This window comes from Neovison vison, chromosome 2 (genome assembly GCF_020171115.1).
Source record: "Neovison vison isolate M4711 chromosome 2, ASM_NN_V1, whole genome shotgun sequence".
Lineage (NCBI taxonomy): Eukaryota > Metazoa > Chordata > Mammalia > Carnivora > Mustelidae > Neogale > Neogale vison.
The window spans coordinates 80,049,211-80,069,561 of NC_058092.1; the positions used below are offsets into that span (position 1 = coordinate 80,049,211).

The 20,351-nt window shown below is 44.9% G+C and overlaps 1 protein-coding gene across 2 annotated transcripts in view; it reads right to left on the minus strand.

Annotated features, from left to right (window-relative positions):
- The window catches only part of BCAR3 (BCAR3 adaptor protein, NSP family member), a 109,361-nt gene that overhangs the window by 64,347 nt on the left and 24,663 nt on the right, over nucleotides 1–20,351 (minus strand). For both annotated transcript variants that reach the window (XM_044238710.1, XM_044238711.1), the window contains exon 3: nucleotides 10,367–10,406. In XM_044238710.1, coding sequence (XP_044094645.1) covers nucleotides 10,367–10,406 — 40 coding nt within the window. The remainder of the gene's footprint in view (nucleotides 1–10,366; nucleotides 10,407–20,351) is intronic.

The following is a 20,351-nucleotide window of genomic DNA, read 5'->3' on the forward strand; positions in this document are numbered from 1 at the left end:
AATCCTGAAGACTCTGTCCTCATATGAGACCAGAATGTCCTTTACCACCTCTTCCGCTGTCACAGGTCCAAACTACCCTGTCTCTCTTGGCATTCTCAACTCCTCTCCCTGTTCCTATCCTTGCTCCCCAAAGTCTGCCAGCAACATAGAAGCCAATGTCATCCCTACAGGACTCCACAGAAGTTACATACGGGACCCATGCAATCTGCCCTATCCCCCTTATCACTCTGTCACATCAGCTTTGGTCACTCTCGCTCAAATTCACCCCCGTCCTTCCAGCCCCGTTGGCCTCATGGTTGTTTGTTGGTGGAAGAAATGAACTCTCACTCCGCTCTCCCTGGGCATACACGGCCCCATAGGCACAGGGTCTTCCCCCTCAGTCTTTAACATACTGATAATCTGTTTTCTGTGTCACCTAATATCAGCTTCCTTCTGGCCATTTTTTTTTCCCCAGGTGTCAAATCACAATTCAGATATAACTTTTCCCAAGGAGACTTCTTGGTTACCACAGGTTAAATGTCAGATCCATGCCAACACCTCACACAAAATCTACATACAGTGTCACAGCAACTTAGAGCTTTTTTTCCAAGAATGTAACACAATTCGCTCTGTTAATAAAATGCCTTAACAATTTTAATCTGTACTCTTTAAAGCCAACAAAAACCACTTGTCTTTTTATATACTTTAAACACAGCCCTTGGTTCTGAATATAATGTTAATAATTTAATATCGAAAGCTCCCAGAATAATTAGACTGAATTGCAGCCAAACACTGCACTATTGTGACATTTTATTACCACTAGAGGGCGAAATTCAACAGCAAACGAGTCCAACGCTAACAAGCCTGGCTTCCCGTTTGGGAGCTGAAGAAGAATTACTACTGACTAGGACCCTATAGCTGATGACAAGATCTCCTGAACTGACAGGTCTGAGAGCCAGGGGCTCAGAAACTTGCCCAAAGTCACCTTAAAGAGTGTATCTACTTCTGCCTAAATGTGTGAGTATTTAAGATGATAACAGTGATCCCACAATTTTTATCCTACACCAGGTTGGCAAGAGAAGGTAGGCTGAGGTTAGTTAGAACTTTCTTGCTTTCCTTAAATAAGATCACTGAAGAATTTCTGGAAAATTTTTAGAGATGGGAGTGTTACTTGCTTTGGGAAACTTTGAGATCTTTAGAAAAAATCTCATTCCTTGTTCCATTTAAATGCCCTTTGCATCTGGTTTTATGTGGTCATCAGTCAGCCAGCTAGTCACAAAATAATAAGACAAGAAAAGGTCCTTGCCCTCAGAACTCACATTCTAATGAGAAGACATTTGGGTTTTTTTGGTTGACTTTTTTTTATTTAAAAAGAAAAACACACATAGAATTCCCAACAAGTGCTATAAGCATGATATACGGAGTAAGGAGATAGTGGGACTTGGCGAGGCAGCTCTTAGCAGGGGTGTCAGGGAAGGTCCCTCTGAAGCAGTGACATCTGAGTCAAGAGGGACCAGCCACACCAAGCACCAGGGTGACAGTTACTACACTAGTATTTACTGAGTGCTTATCTGCGTGTCAGGCACGGTGCGAACAACTTCACATGTGTCAACTAATTCAACTCCTGCACTCTCCCATCTAGTGTTAAAGAAATGGAGTGCTGGAAAACTTTGGAAAGTTGCCCAAAGTCACCCAACCAAGAAATGGCTAAGTTAGAGCTCTGTATCTGCGTTAATTTCCTGGGGCGGCTCTTACAAAGCACTATGGATTAGGTGGCTTGAAAACAGAAATGTATTCTCTGGGTTCTAGAGGCTAGGCGTCTAAAAATCAAGGTGTCGGCAAGGGCTACATTGTCTCTGAAGGCTCTGGGGGCCACTCTTTCTTGCCTCTTGACGGCCAGAACCCTTGATGTTGTCGGCTTGTGCAGGCATCAACCCAGTCTCTGCCTCTGCTGCCACATGGCATTCTCCCTATGTGTCAGTGTCTCTGCACAAATTTCTCTTTTCTTGTAAGAACACCAGGCATTGGCTTAGGGCCCACCCTAATCCAGTGTGATCTCATCCTAGTGTGATGTATCTGCAAAGACCTTATTTCCAAATAAGGCCACATTTAGGTATTAGGGGGGTTAATACTTTGCTATATCTTTTGGGGGAACACAATTCCACCCACTTTAAACCATCTGACTTCAAGAGAAACTTTTATGCTAAGGCAAAGATCCAGGGCAGTGGGAAAAGCCAGCAGGGAGGAGTAGAGTGACAAAGGCAAATGGCAGCAGATGAGGTTAGGGGTAGACAGGCCACATGCAAAGGGCTCTAGGGTCCAGTTATAAAATGGGAATCTAGCCTGACGCCATAGCTTTAATTCTTGTTTGCGTGGTAGTTTCCCACTCTCTTTGCCACCTCTCCACCAGCCACTGCTTGAGATCTCAGAGGAGTCTTTCTCCTTCCAGTCAAGGATGAAGGTTGCAGCATAGAATACAAGCACGAATCTAGCCTTTCTCCACTCATGGGCCAGACAAGGCTCCTGTGAGCACTTCTAGAGGGCAGTTCCACGGTCTAACCTGGAGTCAAACCATCAAGTTCAGGAGGCCCAGGGAGAACTGACTTCTGACTTGGGTCAGGCATTGGGACAGGATTACACTGGCAGAGCAATCTGGCCTGAGGAAATTATCCAGACAAGCCCCAGGCAAGAACAGTCAGGATTCAAGCACCTGTGCTGTCCCCACCTCCCTTTCAGGCTGCAGAACTGAAGGCGTCAGATGTGACAGGCCCAGTGGGGAGACACTGCTCACAGCAGACAGGTCCACCCCACGAGGTGCTGAGATGCATCCAAATCATGCAGTGGGCTGCCACAGCATCATCTCTGTGATTGTGCAAGGTCTCACAACCTGTATGAGGACTCCCTGCTGTGTTGTCAGGCAAAGGGAAAGTCCTGTCAATGACGCGAGGTAGTATCACGGAAGTGTCGGCGTGAAAGTTTTCGCTGAAAGCCTACTGTGCGTTCTTCAGAGGTGAAACAGGGACAGTGTAAATGCATAGGGTCTACAGCAGGAATCTGCAAATCTTTTCTGTAAAGGGCCAGAGAGTAAATATGTCAGGCTTTGCTGCCCATTCTGTCACATCTACTCAACTCCACCGCAATGGCAAGAAAGCAGCAATATGTAAATGAATGGGTGTGGCTGTGTTTCAGTAAAGCTTTATGCATGTTGGAATCTGAATTTTAAAGTTATCTCATTCTTCTTTTGATTAAAAAAAAAACATCTGATGAAACGAGATGTGATCAGATGTGATCGGGAGGGAGACAAACCATAAGAGACAATCTCACAAAACAAACTGAGGGTTCGGGGCGGTGTGTGGAGAGGGTGGCCGGGTTATGGACACTGGGGAAGGTACATGCTATGGTGAGTGCTGTGAAGTGTGTAAACCTGGCGATTCACAGACCTGTGTCCCTGGGGCTAATAATACATTATATGCCAATTAAAAAAATAAAAAATTTTTAAAAAAACCTCTGAATTGTAAAATCCATTTTTAGCTTGCACTGTACAACAACAGGCAGTCGCCCAGATTTGGTCTCCTTCGGCCGTAGTTTGCTGATCTTCCCAATTTAATGATATCCCCAAATGCTCATCAACTAACGTAACGTCATTCCGGTAACAAGGTCTCCAACTGAAGTTTCCTGTCCTCCCTTAAAATATTCACTGGCTTATGGCAAGATGCCAGGCACTCTTGTGAACTCTGGAATCTTCCCTGGTTTCCTCTCCCTCACCTCCTCCAATGAAGCCCACATGTAGCTGTCAGCTCGTCAAATAAAATCGCTCTTAATTCTCTGAAAGGCCTCGACCCTTGCTCTGACTTTCCATGCCCACAGCCACTATCTAAGGTTAGGCTCCCAGGAACACTTGGCTCCTACAGCTCGCTCCCCCGAGCAATTACTAACACATGGTATGGGCTTCAAACTATCTGCTGAATGAGTCTGGCCCGCAGAATACCCACAGCTCAGCACTTTCTCCATGTGATCAGCAGTCTGAGGTGGCCTGTCTCAAAACCAAACATTTCTCCTGGGGGGGGGGGGGAGTGGCATCACCTAAGGGCTAAAATATGACGAGGTTTTAGATTGCTTTTTTAAAGTCAGGCTCACTGAGGTGTAATTTACATACAGTAAGAGTCACCCTTTTGGGTACCATCAGGTGAGCTTGGAAACAACCACAATCAAGGTATTTCTATCATCCTAAAATTCCTTTGTTCCCACTTGCAGTCGACCTCTCCCCTACCCCTTTTCAACAACTCATCTGTTTTCTGTCACTAATAAGTTTTTATAGGCATCCCACAGTCCATCTTTTAGGCTGACCACCATGCCATCCTAAGGTGTACGATGGTTTCTCCATTCACCAGCTGAAGGACATCTGAACTGCAACCAGTTTTTATCAATTATAAATAATGTCACCGTCAACATTCACATACAGACTTTTAAATGAACGTTTTTCATTTTCATGGTAAGATTTCACTTTGTGTAAATGACCGCATTTTCAAAGCCCCTGCAGCAAAGGATTCCACGGAATGGAGGGCTGTCCTCCGTCCCTAGTCTTCTGTTTTCCCACCCCGCCTCAGCAGTTTTTAAATCGCAGTGACATTAAACCTCCCAAGAAGATCCAGAGAGAATGTTTTCGGGGTGGAGTGGGAGAAGTTTGGATGGGAGCCCCCACCCCCACCCCGGGGGCTGCTTCACAGTCACCGCGGGCGGGCGGCGTTTGATCTCCGGCTCCCCCAGGACGGCGCTGGCCGTGCGGATGTGCACACTCAGGCAAAAACCTGCAGAGGCAGCCAATCGCGCCGTTATTTGGTTCCTATAACTTGCTAAAATCTCACGGAATGTACAGCGTGCTATTGTTTTTGTAAGTCCCTTTCAGGGCTTTGTCAGCGGGCTAATTCAGAGCAGACTGGCCTGTTTTCTCTGCTGGAAGAAAAGGCGTTCGTCCAAAGCAGCTATTTAACCGTGACCATGGCTGCGGCCATCTTGAGCACAAAGCGGGAGCCGCAGCCTCCCCGGCCCCTCTCCCAGGAGCTCCACAACGCCTGCGTGCACTTATTCTTGGCTCTGGAATTCGCATAATTACTCCTCTTTTAATCCGCTGGGTGACCTAATGTAGCCCGCGGCCAGGCTGTAGGAAGAGGCCTGGCAGAGGTCTGAGCCTTGAGCAGCCTGTCCTATCTCTAAGGCCCTCTCCGAAAGAGCATTTCAGTGCGTTAACCCCCTAAAGGACTTATTGCCAAAGCACTCAGGCTCGGGAGCTGCTCCTGCGCACTGCGTGGGGAGTTGGGGGGGCTGAGGCACGGGGAGGGAGGGGAAAGAAGCCGTCAGAGGTGCAGGTCCCCACTCAGAATAATGGCTCCAGTCCTGTACCTTCTCCCAGCCTGCGAAGCTCAGAAACTGCAGATCGTTTCATAAAAGCTCACAAGCGGTTCTAGCAAGAATCCACCCAGGCTGCCTATAAAAGAAAGGATATTTGTTCACTAGGAGGCTAACCAGGGACAAAAGGCTGCATTCCGTCTTGACACTTGCTAACTGCGGTCGCCTGGAGAGCAGGCCTTTGTCCACAGGCAGGGCGCTGTTGACAGCCTGGCCACGTAAATGGGCTTGCCTACATCTTGGCTAATTTGAAAAACAGTCATCCGGATTTTCTTTTCTACTTGGGTTTATTTTCTAATTTATCTTTCTGAAGGGCCTTTAAAAATGAAAAATCTACCATAAACATTTCTTTTAAAGGAAAAATCACCCAGCTCTGCCCCAATCACCATCTCCCTAAAAAAATACACTTTAAACCATTCCCAGAAAAGAGATGCTTTATTAAAATGACTGTAAGGCTTGTATGTGAAGAAGCTAGAAAGAATCTTCAGTCTATAAGGAAGACAGGTACAAAGGGGGAAAGGACAAGAAATAATATGAATTTATAAAATTTAGTGTATGGGGAGACAGTTCTTGAAGCCTAAAAAAGTAGCCCCAGGAAAAGAGTGAAAAGAATGATAAAGAGTGAAAACGAAAGTAGGTTTTGTAGGTTCAAGAAGGGGTTACAAAAGTGAAAGCATAATGGATCTGAGAGCAGATGGAGGAGTGTTGAGGTGCATCCCCAATTCTGTGAGGTACTATGATAGACCGGCACTTATTAGCTCTCACATCCTTGGTCTTAATGTCTGAGACACATGTTCCAATCAACATGCCCCTTCCACTCATACTGACTGATATCAAGAATGGATAGATCAAGAAACCCTTCCCACTTGCTAAAAAAAACTTTCCCCGTTAGCCTATCACAGGTCTAGAGGACCCTAAAAATGTTCAAAAGACATTAACCCATCCCCTGATGTTCTAGTTGTGACAAGACGGCACCTATAGAAAGAAGGTGGTAAGTCCACAGGCACAGAGGGTGGACGGGGATCCTCTCCCTGAGGGTTCTTCAGGGTTGTATAACTTGGGAGTCTGATCTGGGAAGGTTAACACCCTGAGCTATTATCATTTGTTCACATTTTAGTACAATTATTTTATCAAATGTTCTAAGCAGTTACCTGACACAGGTCTAAGAAACGACACTGAATAAATACATTGCAATGGGGGTAAAAACATGGCAAAAACGGAATAGGGCACTGAACAAGGTCAAACAGCCCAGAAGATAAAGCCTTCCTCACAATTTTGCCTGCAGGTACTTCCTCCAAAAGCTATTTCCTCTGTTTAAAAAAAAAAAAAAAAAAAGTTTTTATCCCCGGTAAGGTATGCTAGGTACGCAGAGGAAAATTCCAGAGCTGTACACCACTAAGCAAAGTCACAAATGACTAAAGAGCAGGAGGAAGGCGGAGGTGCGGTAAATGTTTCTGCTTTCCAACCTGGAAGAAGTGGTTTCTTTTGCAGTGAAAAAGAGAGTGGATTGTATTTCATTACAGCAAAAGACCTCATGATTACACAAACCAGTTAAAATCAGACTTTCAAGATGATCATGTTTTGAACTACTGTGGGGGAATTTAAAAAGTAGAAAGGAGGCGCCTCAATGGCTCAAGTCATGATCCCAGGGTTCTGGGAAGAGCCCCGCATCCACATCTGGGCTCCATGCTTGGTGCAAAGCCTGCTTCTCCCTCGCCCTTTCCCCCTGCTTGTGTTGCCTCTCTGGCTCTCTCTCTGTCAAATAAATAAAATCTAAAAAAAAAAAAAGAAAATGTAGGGAGAAGCAAGGGCTCAAAAAATAAGGCAAAACTAGAAAACCTTCTGGGAAGGTTAACACCCTAAGCTAAGAGAAAAAAAAAAAAAAAAACTCCTCTATTTAACAGAATTACAGAGACAGACATAGCAGCGAATGAGCTTCCAAAATCCTCTGGCTGGTTTGGAGCTGCTCTAACTTTCTGATCACATCCAAACATGGAATTCAGCGGGTAGGGTCTAGGTGCTGTTGGGAGGCAGCAGGAAGAAAAAGAACCTCCATCAGCCTGGGGCTTCTCTGCTTGCCTGTACACATTTCCCTCCATCCCCAGCACAGAGGAGCTGCTGGTAGCCTAGCAACAGCAGACCGGTCCCCTTTTACTCCGGATTAATGTGCCACGATACAGACTGCACAGAGTGTTAGGAGAACACAGAGTACAAACTGGACCGAAGTGAATTTTGGATTCATTCTCTACCTAGCTCTCTCGGTCCCAATACTGCAGCCCCACCCTCCACCCCACTCCCAGTGCCTCAGCTCCCCCAGGCACACGGAAGCAGAGCCATTCCCAGATAGACAGATAAGTAGATGGATCCACTGATTCATCATCATCTCTCTCTCTCTCTGTCCTGGGCACTGGGAAAACCAGGTGAGGATGGTTAGAAAGTCTTCCATGGGAAGAAGGCATCTGGAAACAGAGACCTGGGACGGGGTTTCTCCACAGGATGAGAGCTGCCGTCTGTCGGGCCACATCCAGCTGCTTCCACCACTGCAAAGACTCTCCATCAGATATCAGACCACCCCCATTAAGAGGTCCCTAAAAAATGTGCTCCTTTGATTTTTTGTTTTTTTTTCAGGTTGATAAATCCAACTCTACCAGAAGGGAACCCAACCCAATGTAATGAATTTTACAAAGAATCTTTACTTTTCTACACGTCCCAGAGGCGTTAAGTGTACGAGAAGCTCGTACGGAAGTAACAGCTCAAAATCAGGGGGCACCAAACTGCATCCCAGTTTACCTACAACTGTCTCACGTCCCTTGATTATTTTCAGTCACTCTCCAAATCATGAGGCACTACCTGGCACTGATTTACAAGGCCTTTGAGACACGGACTCATCAGCCAGGCTCGAGAGGGCAGCCAAGTCTGAGGAATGCTAGGAGGAGCCTGCACTGGCCCAAGAAGCAGGACACATGGGTCCATTTAGACCTTGAGGTTGAAGGCCTCCATGAACGTGCTTTCCGAACTTCAGTGCCCATAGAAGCAAATGGAAATACCCCACATCCGTCCAATAAATCCCCAAACCATCCCTCCAAACCAGGGGCAAAGGGAGAATAAAATAAAATAGCTATTTATGTGGTGCATCCAGGAGGAGCAGAGACTTCCTTTATAAAGCTCTGACTAGATTCAAACAAGGCTGGGAGCAAAGAGTGACCTTCAGAACACCTCAGCAGGTCCATGGAAAGAAGTGCCTTCAAGCCACCGAGGGCGGTCCCATCACATCTCACTGCTGGGGAAGACAAGGACTGCCTAGCAAGACAGATGCCACCGAGAGTCCCAGTATATTTTCCCCCTCAACACAACTCAACTTAGTATGAACGACATTCATGAATGAGACACAATAGCTTAAAGAATACTAAAACAGATCATTCCAGAATCTACGTTTAGCTTTAGAATTCATCACCGGATTATCTTAAAGGCTTGGATACTGTGAAAGAAAAACCAGGTTCCTGGAGTACAGGAGCCTGCAGCGGGAGACGGCCACTTTCAGAAAGATGTCATGGGTGCTTTTAACGGGCTGCTGTGATTTACACACCGCCTAATTCTAGGGCACAGTTCTTATGTCATCCTCAACCCAAAGCATAGTCTCTGTGAATAGCAGCCACCACCACCGCCACCCCCTCCCCCGCCAACTGATGCTTTGCAGTGTACAACCTGCAGAAAAACACAGGTTGTTGCATGCAGGAGGCACACAGACATCCTTTCCAAAGCTCTCTTGTGATTCTGACATGACAGCCATGCAGGCTTAGGATTTTACATTTGCTGCAGTGATACTACAGTTCAGACAGACTGGGTATGAGAGAGGAGAAAGGAATACCCACTTCCATTCCAACGAGCTTTATTATGACTACTTCAAGTGACTAAGTGATTCTACTATAGCTTTCTCCTTTATCATGCATCCTCTGGTCTAAAGAGAGAAGACATGCCCAGAGGTACACAAAAAAGTAACAGGCCTAAATACTCCCAAACTGTGACACTGCCCTTGAAATAAAGAGGATGGAATGTGGCTCTTAGGACACAAGCCCCTTCAAACTTAGCACATGCCATGATTTCTCCTAAAAATTAAGGATGTATGTTGTCATAATGCAAGAAGCTAAGTGTGACAAATCAGAGTTCTCTTTTCTATAGTAAGTACCAGATTTCAGTTCTCAAAAATACACACGCCAAAATATGGGGGGTTGAGGGGGCTGGTAAAAGGCATCTTTTCTTTCTGCTCAGAAGGAAATCATTGATTCAGAGTACTGACGGTTTAGAAGCAATGAATGTCAGCCCCACTGGAAAGCAGCGCATGACCACAGCTCCTGGTCCTAGATGAGCTACTACGACACAGGACGGTGGCTGTCAGAAAGGAAGGCCGACTCAGAAGACCTCAGGGAACCTGCAGTCCTCCACTGAGGATAAACGCAGGCTCACAATTCATTATCTACCAGCTCCCCGAAGTCAAAACACTCTGAAAACGGAAAGATTTTTAAGTCATTTGGCAGCAAAACCAACCTGACGTCATTTGGTGGCAAAGCGTGAGCTGAGCTACATAAAATCATTTGTAGTCTATTTATCCCACTTTGTGCGAATATTCTCACATCTCACTGCTGAAATAATGGCTTTGAGTCTGGAATGTTGACCCCAGCTAGACCCCTCTGAGGGTCTTATAGAAATGTACCATATTACCTTTCCAAAAATTCTGAATTCTAAAACCCATCTAGCCCCGAGGGTTTCAGATAAGAGGAAAAGGAACATAGACCTATGATAGGATGATGGAAGACCCTTAGAAAAGTTACTGAAGGCCCAAGAGTCAAATTACCCCCTGGTTGTTCCAATCTGAGCAGTTTCCTTCACAGGCCAGAATGCAACATTATTTGGCAACACTGTGGTAAAAATGGGAAATCTATTACACAGGCTCCTAGTTCCACGTTAAATCCTGGTTTCCTACCTTCACATATTCCAGAGCTGGGTCCAGAAGATGCTGATCCCTGGAAAGAGAAAACACAGTATGAGAACAATTGGGAACAATGCATTCTTGTGCTGAGTAAAATGTATCCAACAGCATGTTCACCCTGTCACCCTGTTCGTTCAAATTATTAAGATGGGCCCACTTCCCCGACAGTACTCAGAGCAGACAGATGAGGAAGTTAGAACAGACACAGATCCTTTTTGCAGTGTGTGCTGGGGGTAGGACACCGCCATAATCCACCTAGAAGCTCCACGGGCTTTCTCATCACAGTCAGGCTCCAAATGTTAGACTAGTTCAGGTGCTAATTCTACATTCACTTGAGCACAAAAATTAGCCTAAATATCTGAAGCACAGAACAGCAAGGACGACAGAGGTGGGTAGGAAGCAGGAGTGGAAGCCCAAATGAGGGGTCCTCTGGACAAGACAGCTGTGTTACGCCCTCTTTGACAGAGGCTCATGCAGGCCCAGTGGCTTCCTAAGGTCACCCAGTTGCAGGGGCAGAAGATGGAGTCTGTAGACCCAGCTCTGCTTCTAAACCACGTCTTCCTCTTTTTTTTTTTTTTAAGATTATTTATTTATTTATTTGACAGAGATCACAAGTAGGCAGAGAGGCAGGCAGAGAGAGAGAGAGGAGGAAGCAGGCTCCCTGTTGAGCAGAGAGCCTGATTCGGGGCTCGATCCCAGGACCCTGAGATCATGACCTGAGCCGAAGGCAGTGGCTTAACCCACTGAGCCACCCAGGTGCCCACTCTATTTTCTTTTCATTGCTACCTCGATTACCCCCCACCCCTGGTGTCAAGTGGAGCAGGTCGTCCTCATTCTGTTTGGTGCCCCAGTGCGGTTCCCTCTCCATCTAACATCTGCTCGGGTCTGTCATACTACGACGTCAGGATTACTCAGACAATTACAAGGCAACAGCAGCAGGTGGCCCTGAGAAGGCGGACTTCTTCCAGAAATGACAAGAACCGACTGGGGCAAAGGAGAGGAGCAGGAGACGTGAAAGCGGCCCATTGGGAGCGCCTGCAGAGTTATAGTGAGGTCGTCTCTCAACAGAGCACATGAAAAGACAGCTAGCTGCCTTCAGAAACTTAAACTTCAAGAACGCAACACATCCCTGCAAAGACGCCATCCTTTCTGAGAGGGCAGACTGGCTCAGAAGCCTGTGAGGGTAGTCTTCTCCATGGAGAGGGTCTTAGTGTAGCCACAGAAAGAACAGGTGCCTCACAAACACCCCCAACAAGTAGCTTCCTCTGCATGGGTGGGCTCCACCCCTAAACCCTGGTGGTGGACAGACCTCGCGAGATGGCAACCTTTCTTCCCGGGGTTAAGGGAGGATTCTGGTCACTGCCTGAGCACAAGGAGTCCCAACCCCCTGGCCCAGGGATACCGCCATCTTGTGGAAATGGATGCAACCCCCAAAGCCACACTTGGCTTGGTATGACTGTCCCTTCAGGGCTGCACATGGGGGCATCTGTGTGGAGGCAGGCTGGCATCCAAGATGCTCCTCTCCATGGCAGCGGATGAGGCTCTGAAGCGTGGGCCCTCGGAGAGCCAAAGGCTCTGAGACCAGCAGAAGCCCACCGTCCCTGAGCGCATTCCCATTAAAGAGGGATATAAACCAGGCTTTGAAGCCTGAAAATTCTCTGCCTTCAAGTTCATTTATCAGGCATCTTTTCCCAAAGCACTGCAGTCTGGGCTGTGCCCAGTCACCACCTGGGCCACATGTCCTGGACACTGTGTCAATGTCATCAGGCTTTGCCTCTGCGGAACCACCTAACCGGTGACAAAAAACTTCGTGGGCACTTTGGCTGTGCTCCCTTTTAAGCTCTTAAACCCCTGGTTTTCTCCTGAATTAACATTTCAGGCTTATAGCTATCAGTCTTAGGCTAATCATCTGGCCCAGAGGTCTGGCCCTGCCTAGGCAGGAAGATGCTATAACCACCGAAATGCTGTTCTCATCTTCAAATTTCTCTGTTTATGTACATTTAAAAATGTGCATTATATACATTCATACACCCATGTCTTAATGCATGGATAAACAGGATAGGAATGGGGGGGCTGAAATCAGTGGCTCCCAAATGTTTTTTTTTTTTCTTTTTTCCAATTTATTTATTTTCAGAAAAACATTACCAAATGTTTTTTGGTCTCAGGATCTCTGTACACTCTAAATGCTAAGGACCCCAAGGAGCTTTTGTTCACGTGGGTTATACCTACTGATTACTGGTATTAGAAATTTTAAAAATATGTATTAATATTTTTAAAAGGAACTCATTATATTTTATATAAAACAACTTTATTACAATTAGTTATCTTTTCTTATAAAAATTTAGTAAGAAGAGTGACACTGTCACATGTTTGCAAATTGTTTTCACATCTGGCTTAGTAGAAGTACTGCTGAATTCTCATATCTACTTTTTTTCTCTTTTTTTTTTAGAAAAGATTTTATTTATTCATTTGAAAGAGAGAGAGAGACAGAGAGAGGGTATGCACCTGCACGACCAGAGGGGAGGGGTAGAAGGAGAAGTAGACTCTCTGCTGAGCAGGGCCCCCCCGCCCCCACTCCCCAACACAGGGCTCGATCCAGGACCCTGAGATCATGACATGAGCTGCAGACAAATGCTTAACAGCCACCCAGATGCCCCTCTCACATCTACTTCTGTATTCAGTATGTTATGTCTTGGTTTAAGAAAAAAGTCCATCCTCACATAGATATGTAACTGGAAAAGGGCAGGGTATTTCATCAGACTTTCGGGTAATCATGGCTAGTCTTCTTTGATACCACACCAAAAGTAAACAAGTGGTAGTTCCTTAAAGCTTCCCTGTAATGCTCTTCCTGGACCACGCCCCTCACTCTTCTGCATCTGTCCTGCACTCTGATTGGACCTGTTAACCACGTGTGATTCTGTATCCACTGTCCGGGAAAATACTGGGTCACTGAGTTATGCAGATAGTCTAAATTTTGACACATTTCATCATAATATAAAAAAAGAATCACATTTGTCAGTATTGTCACTGATCGCATCAGACTTTATTAAGCACTGTGAAGTGTCAAGTGCTTAGTGGACGATGCAGGTTTTCCACACTTCTGATTTTCACTTGAAAGCTTGAATTTTTTCACTGGCAGCTAACACACTGTCAAACATTTTCCTTGAGCTTCATTCCATTCATTTTTTGGAAAATATTTGCCAAATACCAAGACTATCATATAGTCACTGTTGTCATTTTAATTCTCCCTTTTTCAGTGCTCAAATGTCATTCTTTTAGTGTGTGTTTTTTTTTCTTTTTTTTTTTTTTTAGAATTTTGTCCAGGATCTGCTCTTCTCACCAGATTTTGCTCTAAAATACTTTTCCTTTCACCTCTGAAAGCTGAAACGTTCCTTTCTTCATTTTTCTACAGATGTACCTGGAAAGTCTCTGAGCTAGTTCTCTCAGAACAGGGCCTTCAAGTTCTCTTGGGAAGAGGTAAGGTAACCAACACGGACAGACTAGGCCTGGAGCTGTACCTGGTGGTTCCTAAGGCAGCACTGATTAGCAGGGTCCCCACTCAGAGACAAGATCTCCTGGAAGCAGGGCAGCGTTTGCTCTCTCATCCACAGAGCCCAGCACCAAAGAGCCTGGGGGGTTCTCCACAATGCCCCCCCACCTTAGAGAAATTTCCTGTGTGCCCTTTTTTTTTTTTTTTTTTTTTAAAGTAGGCTCCACACCCAGCATGGAGCCCAACATAGGATTGAATTCACAACCCAGAGATCAAGAGTCAGATGCCTAACCAACTGAGCCACTCAGGTTCCCCTCCTGTGTTCCTCTTTGATCCTCTACCACATACTTCTCTAGGCAGAAGAGAAGGAAACAGGGAGGCTCTGATGAGGGAAAAGACTGAAGTCCCCTTTGACCCTGACCCCAAAATGAACTCTGCGAAGGAAACCTTGTTCATTCTGCTACAAAAGCAGAGGGGAATCCAAACGTCTTACAATTCTAACTCAGGACTCCCGGGGGTGCCCTAGAGGATCCTCATGTTCTCCTCATCCTTTTTAGACAGGCAAGGAAGGAATACAGGAGAGAGTATCGTAAAACCAAGAGTGTGTTACGAATCCAGAAACTTAAAAAATCATTGCCCTGAACTAAATTGTTTATTTTTAATAGCTAGCTTCTATTTCTATTTTTTATTTTTTTCAATCTAAAAAAAATTATGTTTCAGTGCAGAAGGGCTGTGTCTCCCCTCTTGGCCTCCACCTCATCCCAGCTAGGCAAAAGGAGATCTGAGCTAGAGAACATAGCAGTTGGCCCTGCAGCCCCAGCCTCTAATTTGAAATAGAATATCCAATTATTCATACAAGTCTCTGCAGCAAACACTCCTTAAGCCACAGATTTATATTCTCCAACAGAGATCACTAGAAAACAAACAGAGGAACTTGGCAATATAAATGAAAAGATTCAAAAAAATTTTTTTTGCTTATGCAAATTATGAATCCCCACCCTTGAGAATCTATGATGTTTTACGCATCTCCCTTTACAACTGGCGAGGCTGGCAGGCGCCCACGGCCCCTCGGTCAGGCATGCCGCCCTGCCGCGCAGGGCCCGCAGACCGCAGGAAAGCAGCAGAATGAAACTGAACCCTCCTGCGATCTTGTTCTTATGTTTATTACATTTTAAATAACATCGCTATGTTTACTTGGGTTAAAACAGTCTCTCTAGGGTCCTGCTTTCTTAGGTTCATACCAAGGGATGTACGGTTGGGAGTCACAGAAATGATGTATTTACTATTTTGGTTTGTTTCTCATTAGTAACCAGGTTAATAGTTCCTCCTTCTGAAAAGGACACTTGATCTACACGTTTGCTCTTTTGAGTTAAGAGATTCTCCATCTTGAATATATAAGCCAGATTTCACTAACAGATCTTTTCTGAGTGATCGGAATACAGATGAGGAAATGAAGAACCCTATGTCTGTCTTAAATTATAGAATGTTTTAAATGAATAAATGTTTTGACTTTTTTAAATATTATAGAATAAATTAACGGCTAACAGTGTTGCCAAACAAATGTCCTTCTGGATATAACAAAGAGGAATCGTTTGTAATAAGAGGATTCTCTCATGCAATAGATCCAACAGATCCAACTGTTCCAGACTGAGTAGAATAGAGGTTCCCCTTAAACTCCATGCACACCAGTAATCCACAGAGCAGGCAGCTCTCCTTGGTGCACATGGCATGGTATTTGCATTCTGATTCATTCTAGTGTGTATTTACTCATCTATGGTTTCTCCTTGACAAGGTGAGAGACTCAAGAATAGTGGCGAGTCTGTTTCACTCCCAGTATCTCCACAGTTCTTGCATTCATCCCACAAACATCATCAAGCATCTGCAACATGCTATGCTGTAGACCAGACGATGGAAACAGAGGAATCAGGGACAAAGGCTCTGCTCCCAGAGAAGCTGCAGGCAAGTGGGGAAGACAGATCAACAGACCCGGCACAACTCAAGTTGGTGTCGGTGGGAAGGAAACACCATAGAGAGGCCTTTCAGGCCACCTTTGAACTCAGGTTTGAGGATTAGGTAGGGACTCACCAGGTGAACAAGCTGTGAGCTAGCTTAGCTCTTAACTGAGCTAGGTGGTGATGAGAAATGTCCAGGCAATAGGAGAAGCATGTGCAAACACACAGGGACATGGGACACTGTGGTGCACTTGGGAAACCACAGCAGCCAGCATGATCCTTCCCTAAATCAAAATCCTCTAATAACTCCCATCTGATCAGAACAAAACCCTAGAGTCCTCACCAGAGCATTTGAGGCCCTAGTTGGCATGGTCCCTGCCAGCTCTCCAACCTCACTGGGGTGGGCAGAATTCTAAAGATGTCCCCCAACAAGAGCCCCATCTCCTGGAGAGTCAACCAAACACTAACATCAGCATTGCTCTGAAGGGATTTTGCAGGTGTAAGCCTCCAGTCAGCTGACATCAAGATCTGGCAACTATCCAAGTGGACCTGCCATGCAAAGTAGGGGGCCCTGGACAGGAAGGACCATGTTGCCAGCATGACGTTACAACAGGGCTGTGACAAAGTCCATGCCATGGAACTTTGGGTGGCCTCTATGTTGGAGCTGCCCTAGGCAGATACCCAGGAAACAGGCCTCAGTCCTACAACCACAAGGAATTGAGTTCTGCCAACCACCTGAAAGGCTGTGGAAGCAGCTTCTTCCCCAGGGGCTCAGATGAGAACACAGCTGCTAATATCTGGAGTTTGAAATCCGTAACCAAGAGCCAGCTGAGCTCTGTGGGACTTCTGTCCTACAGAAACTGTGAGGTAATAAACAGGTGTTAAAGCACCGAGTCTGTGGTAATTTGTTACTCAGCAAAAGCATACTAATACACTCACTGGCTATTCTACTCATTCCATCCAAGCCCTACTGACAGCTGGTTGCTGCCTCTGTGGCTCACCATTTACTCAGTCCCTTTGCCTAGAATGTTCTCCCTGCAATTCTCAAAGGCTCTCTCCCTCACAACAGTCATGTCTCTGCTCAAATAACACCTCCTCAGAGAAGCTTTCCTTAAAAGGAAATATAAGTAAGGCCCACCTAATATTTAGATGGGTAGGCCCATCTAAAGAAGGCCCACTACTACCTTCTATCACCTTATCTGGCTTTATTTTTTTCCCATATTATCTGGTATTATAGGAAATGTGTATTTGCTCACAGTCTTTTTTTCTGGAATATAATCCTGCAAGACTGAGGCTTTCTCTGCTTTATTCACTTTGGTATCCCCTGGGCTCTGCACACAGCAGTTGCTCAGTAACCATTTGCTGAATTCATGAATAAAAGAACAAGTAATGGAAGCACAGGGTTGGGGGAGGCCCAGGAGCGGTGGGGGTTTGGGAGATCAGGATGAAGAGGCAGAGCCAGAGCACAAGGGGCTTGGATGCCATGTAAACATGTCTAGACTTAGGAAAGCAGTGGGATTTGTTGAAAAATCTTAAGCAGCAGCAGAACCAGGGATTTGTGTGTCAGAAAAAACCCCCTGCGCTGGTGTGGAAAACAGATTCACGGGGGCCAACATGGAGTCAGGAAGACCAAAGGAGACAATGCTGGAGAGGTCTGGATGACAAAGGGAGCGGGGATGGTACAGATTTAGGAGACTTCTCTAAATCTGTGAGAAAAGACAGATGGTGGTAAATGACTGGCTTCTGTGGGTGAAAGAGAAGAGAGAGGTAAGGGCACTTGCTGAATTCTTTCTAAAGGAACTAAGTAGATGGTGCCTAGCACATCTCAATACAGTCATCAAGAATGAACTGGCAAAAGCCTTTGCTTCAAGCATTGTACTATATGAACTTTCAAGACTATATCCAGATCTGAATTATCTCTAAGACTTTGCCCCATTACCACCCTTTTTCCACGGTTAGCAGTACACGTAGGATTGCTGGCATTCAGCTACTGAATGTCTCAGATAAGGTCCCTTCCTTTTCAACTGCTAAGTAAGGTACTTTCAGAAGGGTCATTCACATCTTTCAAATTACGAACATGTAAATCTTTCTTTCCCATAAAATATGATGAAACAGAACAAATATTTAAGGGATCCCTTCATACTGACAAAAATAGTTAATTCAGGAAGGAAACACAGAACAACAAAACAAGATAGCTGCATAGATACTGCCCGAGAATACCTGTCCTACATAATAATCCTTTGGTCTTCTCCACCAGCCCCACCCCCACTGTGAGCACCCAGTGCTTGTTTATGGCTTTTCAATGGGACTGTACCCTCCATGAGGGTAAGGGCTACTTCTGTCTTGCTCACCAATGTATACTAAGCCCTTAGAACTGTATTGGTCACATGGCAGCCAACTAATAAATAAGTAAGGGCAAGCATGGACAAATGAAAATTTAAGTCCACTGGGGCTCCTGGGTGGCTCAGTGGGCTAAGCCTCTGCCTAAGGCTCAGGTCATGGTCTCGGGGTCCTGGGATCAAGCCCCCCATGGGGCTCTCTGCTCAGCGGGGAGCCTGCTTCCCCCTCTCTCTCTGCCTGCCTCTCTGCCTACTTGTGATCTCTCTGTCAAATAAATAAATAAAATCTTAAAAAAAAAAAAAAAAAGAAAATTTGAACCACAAAAAACCACCTTTGTATATTGTCCAAATAAGGCCTCAGAAAATTAGAAATTTCTACTCTGGACTTTGATTCACTTAATACGATAGACCAGATACCCTGAAAACTAAATGATAAGTTACAAGTATATTTTCAAATGCATTGAGGAAGTCACAAGAAAGATAAATCCTCAAGGAGCATAGACATATACAAAACCTATAGAGAAACAGAGAACAAATCAAGAACACAAAACATGAACAAGAAGGTAAGAAGCAAAGCAGGAAGGGTAAGCCCTAAACCCACAGAAGTCAGCAGCTAACCGTAAAGCAATGAGAAAGGGACTATATCGCCCTACAAAAATAATATGCAAAAACAAGTAAGTACATAAAAATTAAGAAGGTAGCATGCTCTCCAGCAAGGGGAACCAAGAAGGAAACCTACTGTCTCCACCACAAATCCTGATGGAAAAAATGACAGAAATAAGAGTCTCCTCCAAGAACTTGTAACCGCAGATTGGCCTTCATGTTGGTTGGGATTCAAATTTATACTACCTGCTTTGACAGAGAATCCAAAGCTAAGAAATTAAAGTGTCTGGGTTGGTGGTGCCATCAGTAAAGAAACAGTGTAAATACTTTGTGGGGGGAAAACTTTATCAACAGAAGGCCACTCAGGATATCCACAAATGGGGTCAAACATAAATTTCCTTTCAGAAATAACCACATACACAAGGAAGCAAGCCCCAATCACTGAAGTCAGCAGAAAGAACAATAGACTGAGATCCTCAAAGACTTCAGGTACCGGAAAATCAGATGTAAGTGATAAAATAACAATGTAGGATTTAAAAAAAAAGAGAGACGGAATCTAAAAGTGATCTCAGAATAAACAGATAGTTATAAAAATAAAAACTGAATATAGAAACTGCTATAGAATAGATTAAACATGACCTAAGAAAATATGACAAATCTATGAAGAAACTATAAACAAATACACAAAGACACTATACAGAACACAGCACAGAGAGAAAAGGTGATAGGAAATATAAAAGTGATGTGGAAGAATGAGAGAAAAAGCAATTGTCAAAGAAATAATGATGGGAAATCTTCAAAATCAATGAAAGATACCCATTCTCAGATTCAGGCATCCCAATGTATCCTCTGAAGTATTTCAACAAAAATACATTCTCACCTAGACACACCGCAAAGGAACTATAAACCATCAAAACCAGAGAGAAGATGATTAAAGCAGCCCAAGAGCCAAGGAAGGCTGCCCTCCAAGGATTAGGTTGGCCATGGGGGTCTTCATCAGCCAGAAGTGAACGTGAGGAGCGCAAAACTTCCTTCCCAGTGAAACTACCAAGAACAAGGGTGAATAAAGACAGTTTTAGATAAATAAAGACAGAGAACACCATTTGGGAAGAATGAAGAGGATGCCAGAAGAACAGCTGAAGATCTCAGAGCAAATGAGGCACACAGTAACTGGTTACTGTGTAGATGACTCCGAACCAGCATGGATGCTATAGAACAAGACGGATGTGTCATCTGTGAAGTTAAAAAAAAAAAAAAAAAAAGCAAGTGCTGGCAAAGATGTGGAGAAATCGGAACCCTTAAGCGTAGTTGTTGGGGACGTAAGCGGTACAGCTGCGAGAAGACACAGTATGGAGGTTCCTCACAAAATTCAAATTAGAACTACCATCTGATCCAGCAATTGCACTTCTGTGTAGATACCCAAAAGAACTGAAAGCAGGATTTCGAAGAGATATTTGTGCATACGTGTTCTTAGCAGCATTCTTCATAAAAGCCAAAATGTGGAAGCAACTGAAGCATCCACTGATGGAAGAATGGATCAACAAAATGTGTACATACACAATGGAATGTTACTCAGCCTCAAAGAGGAAGGAAAT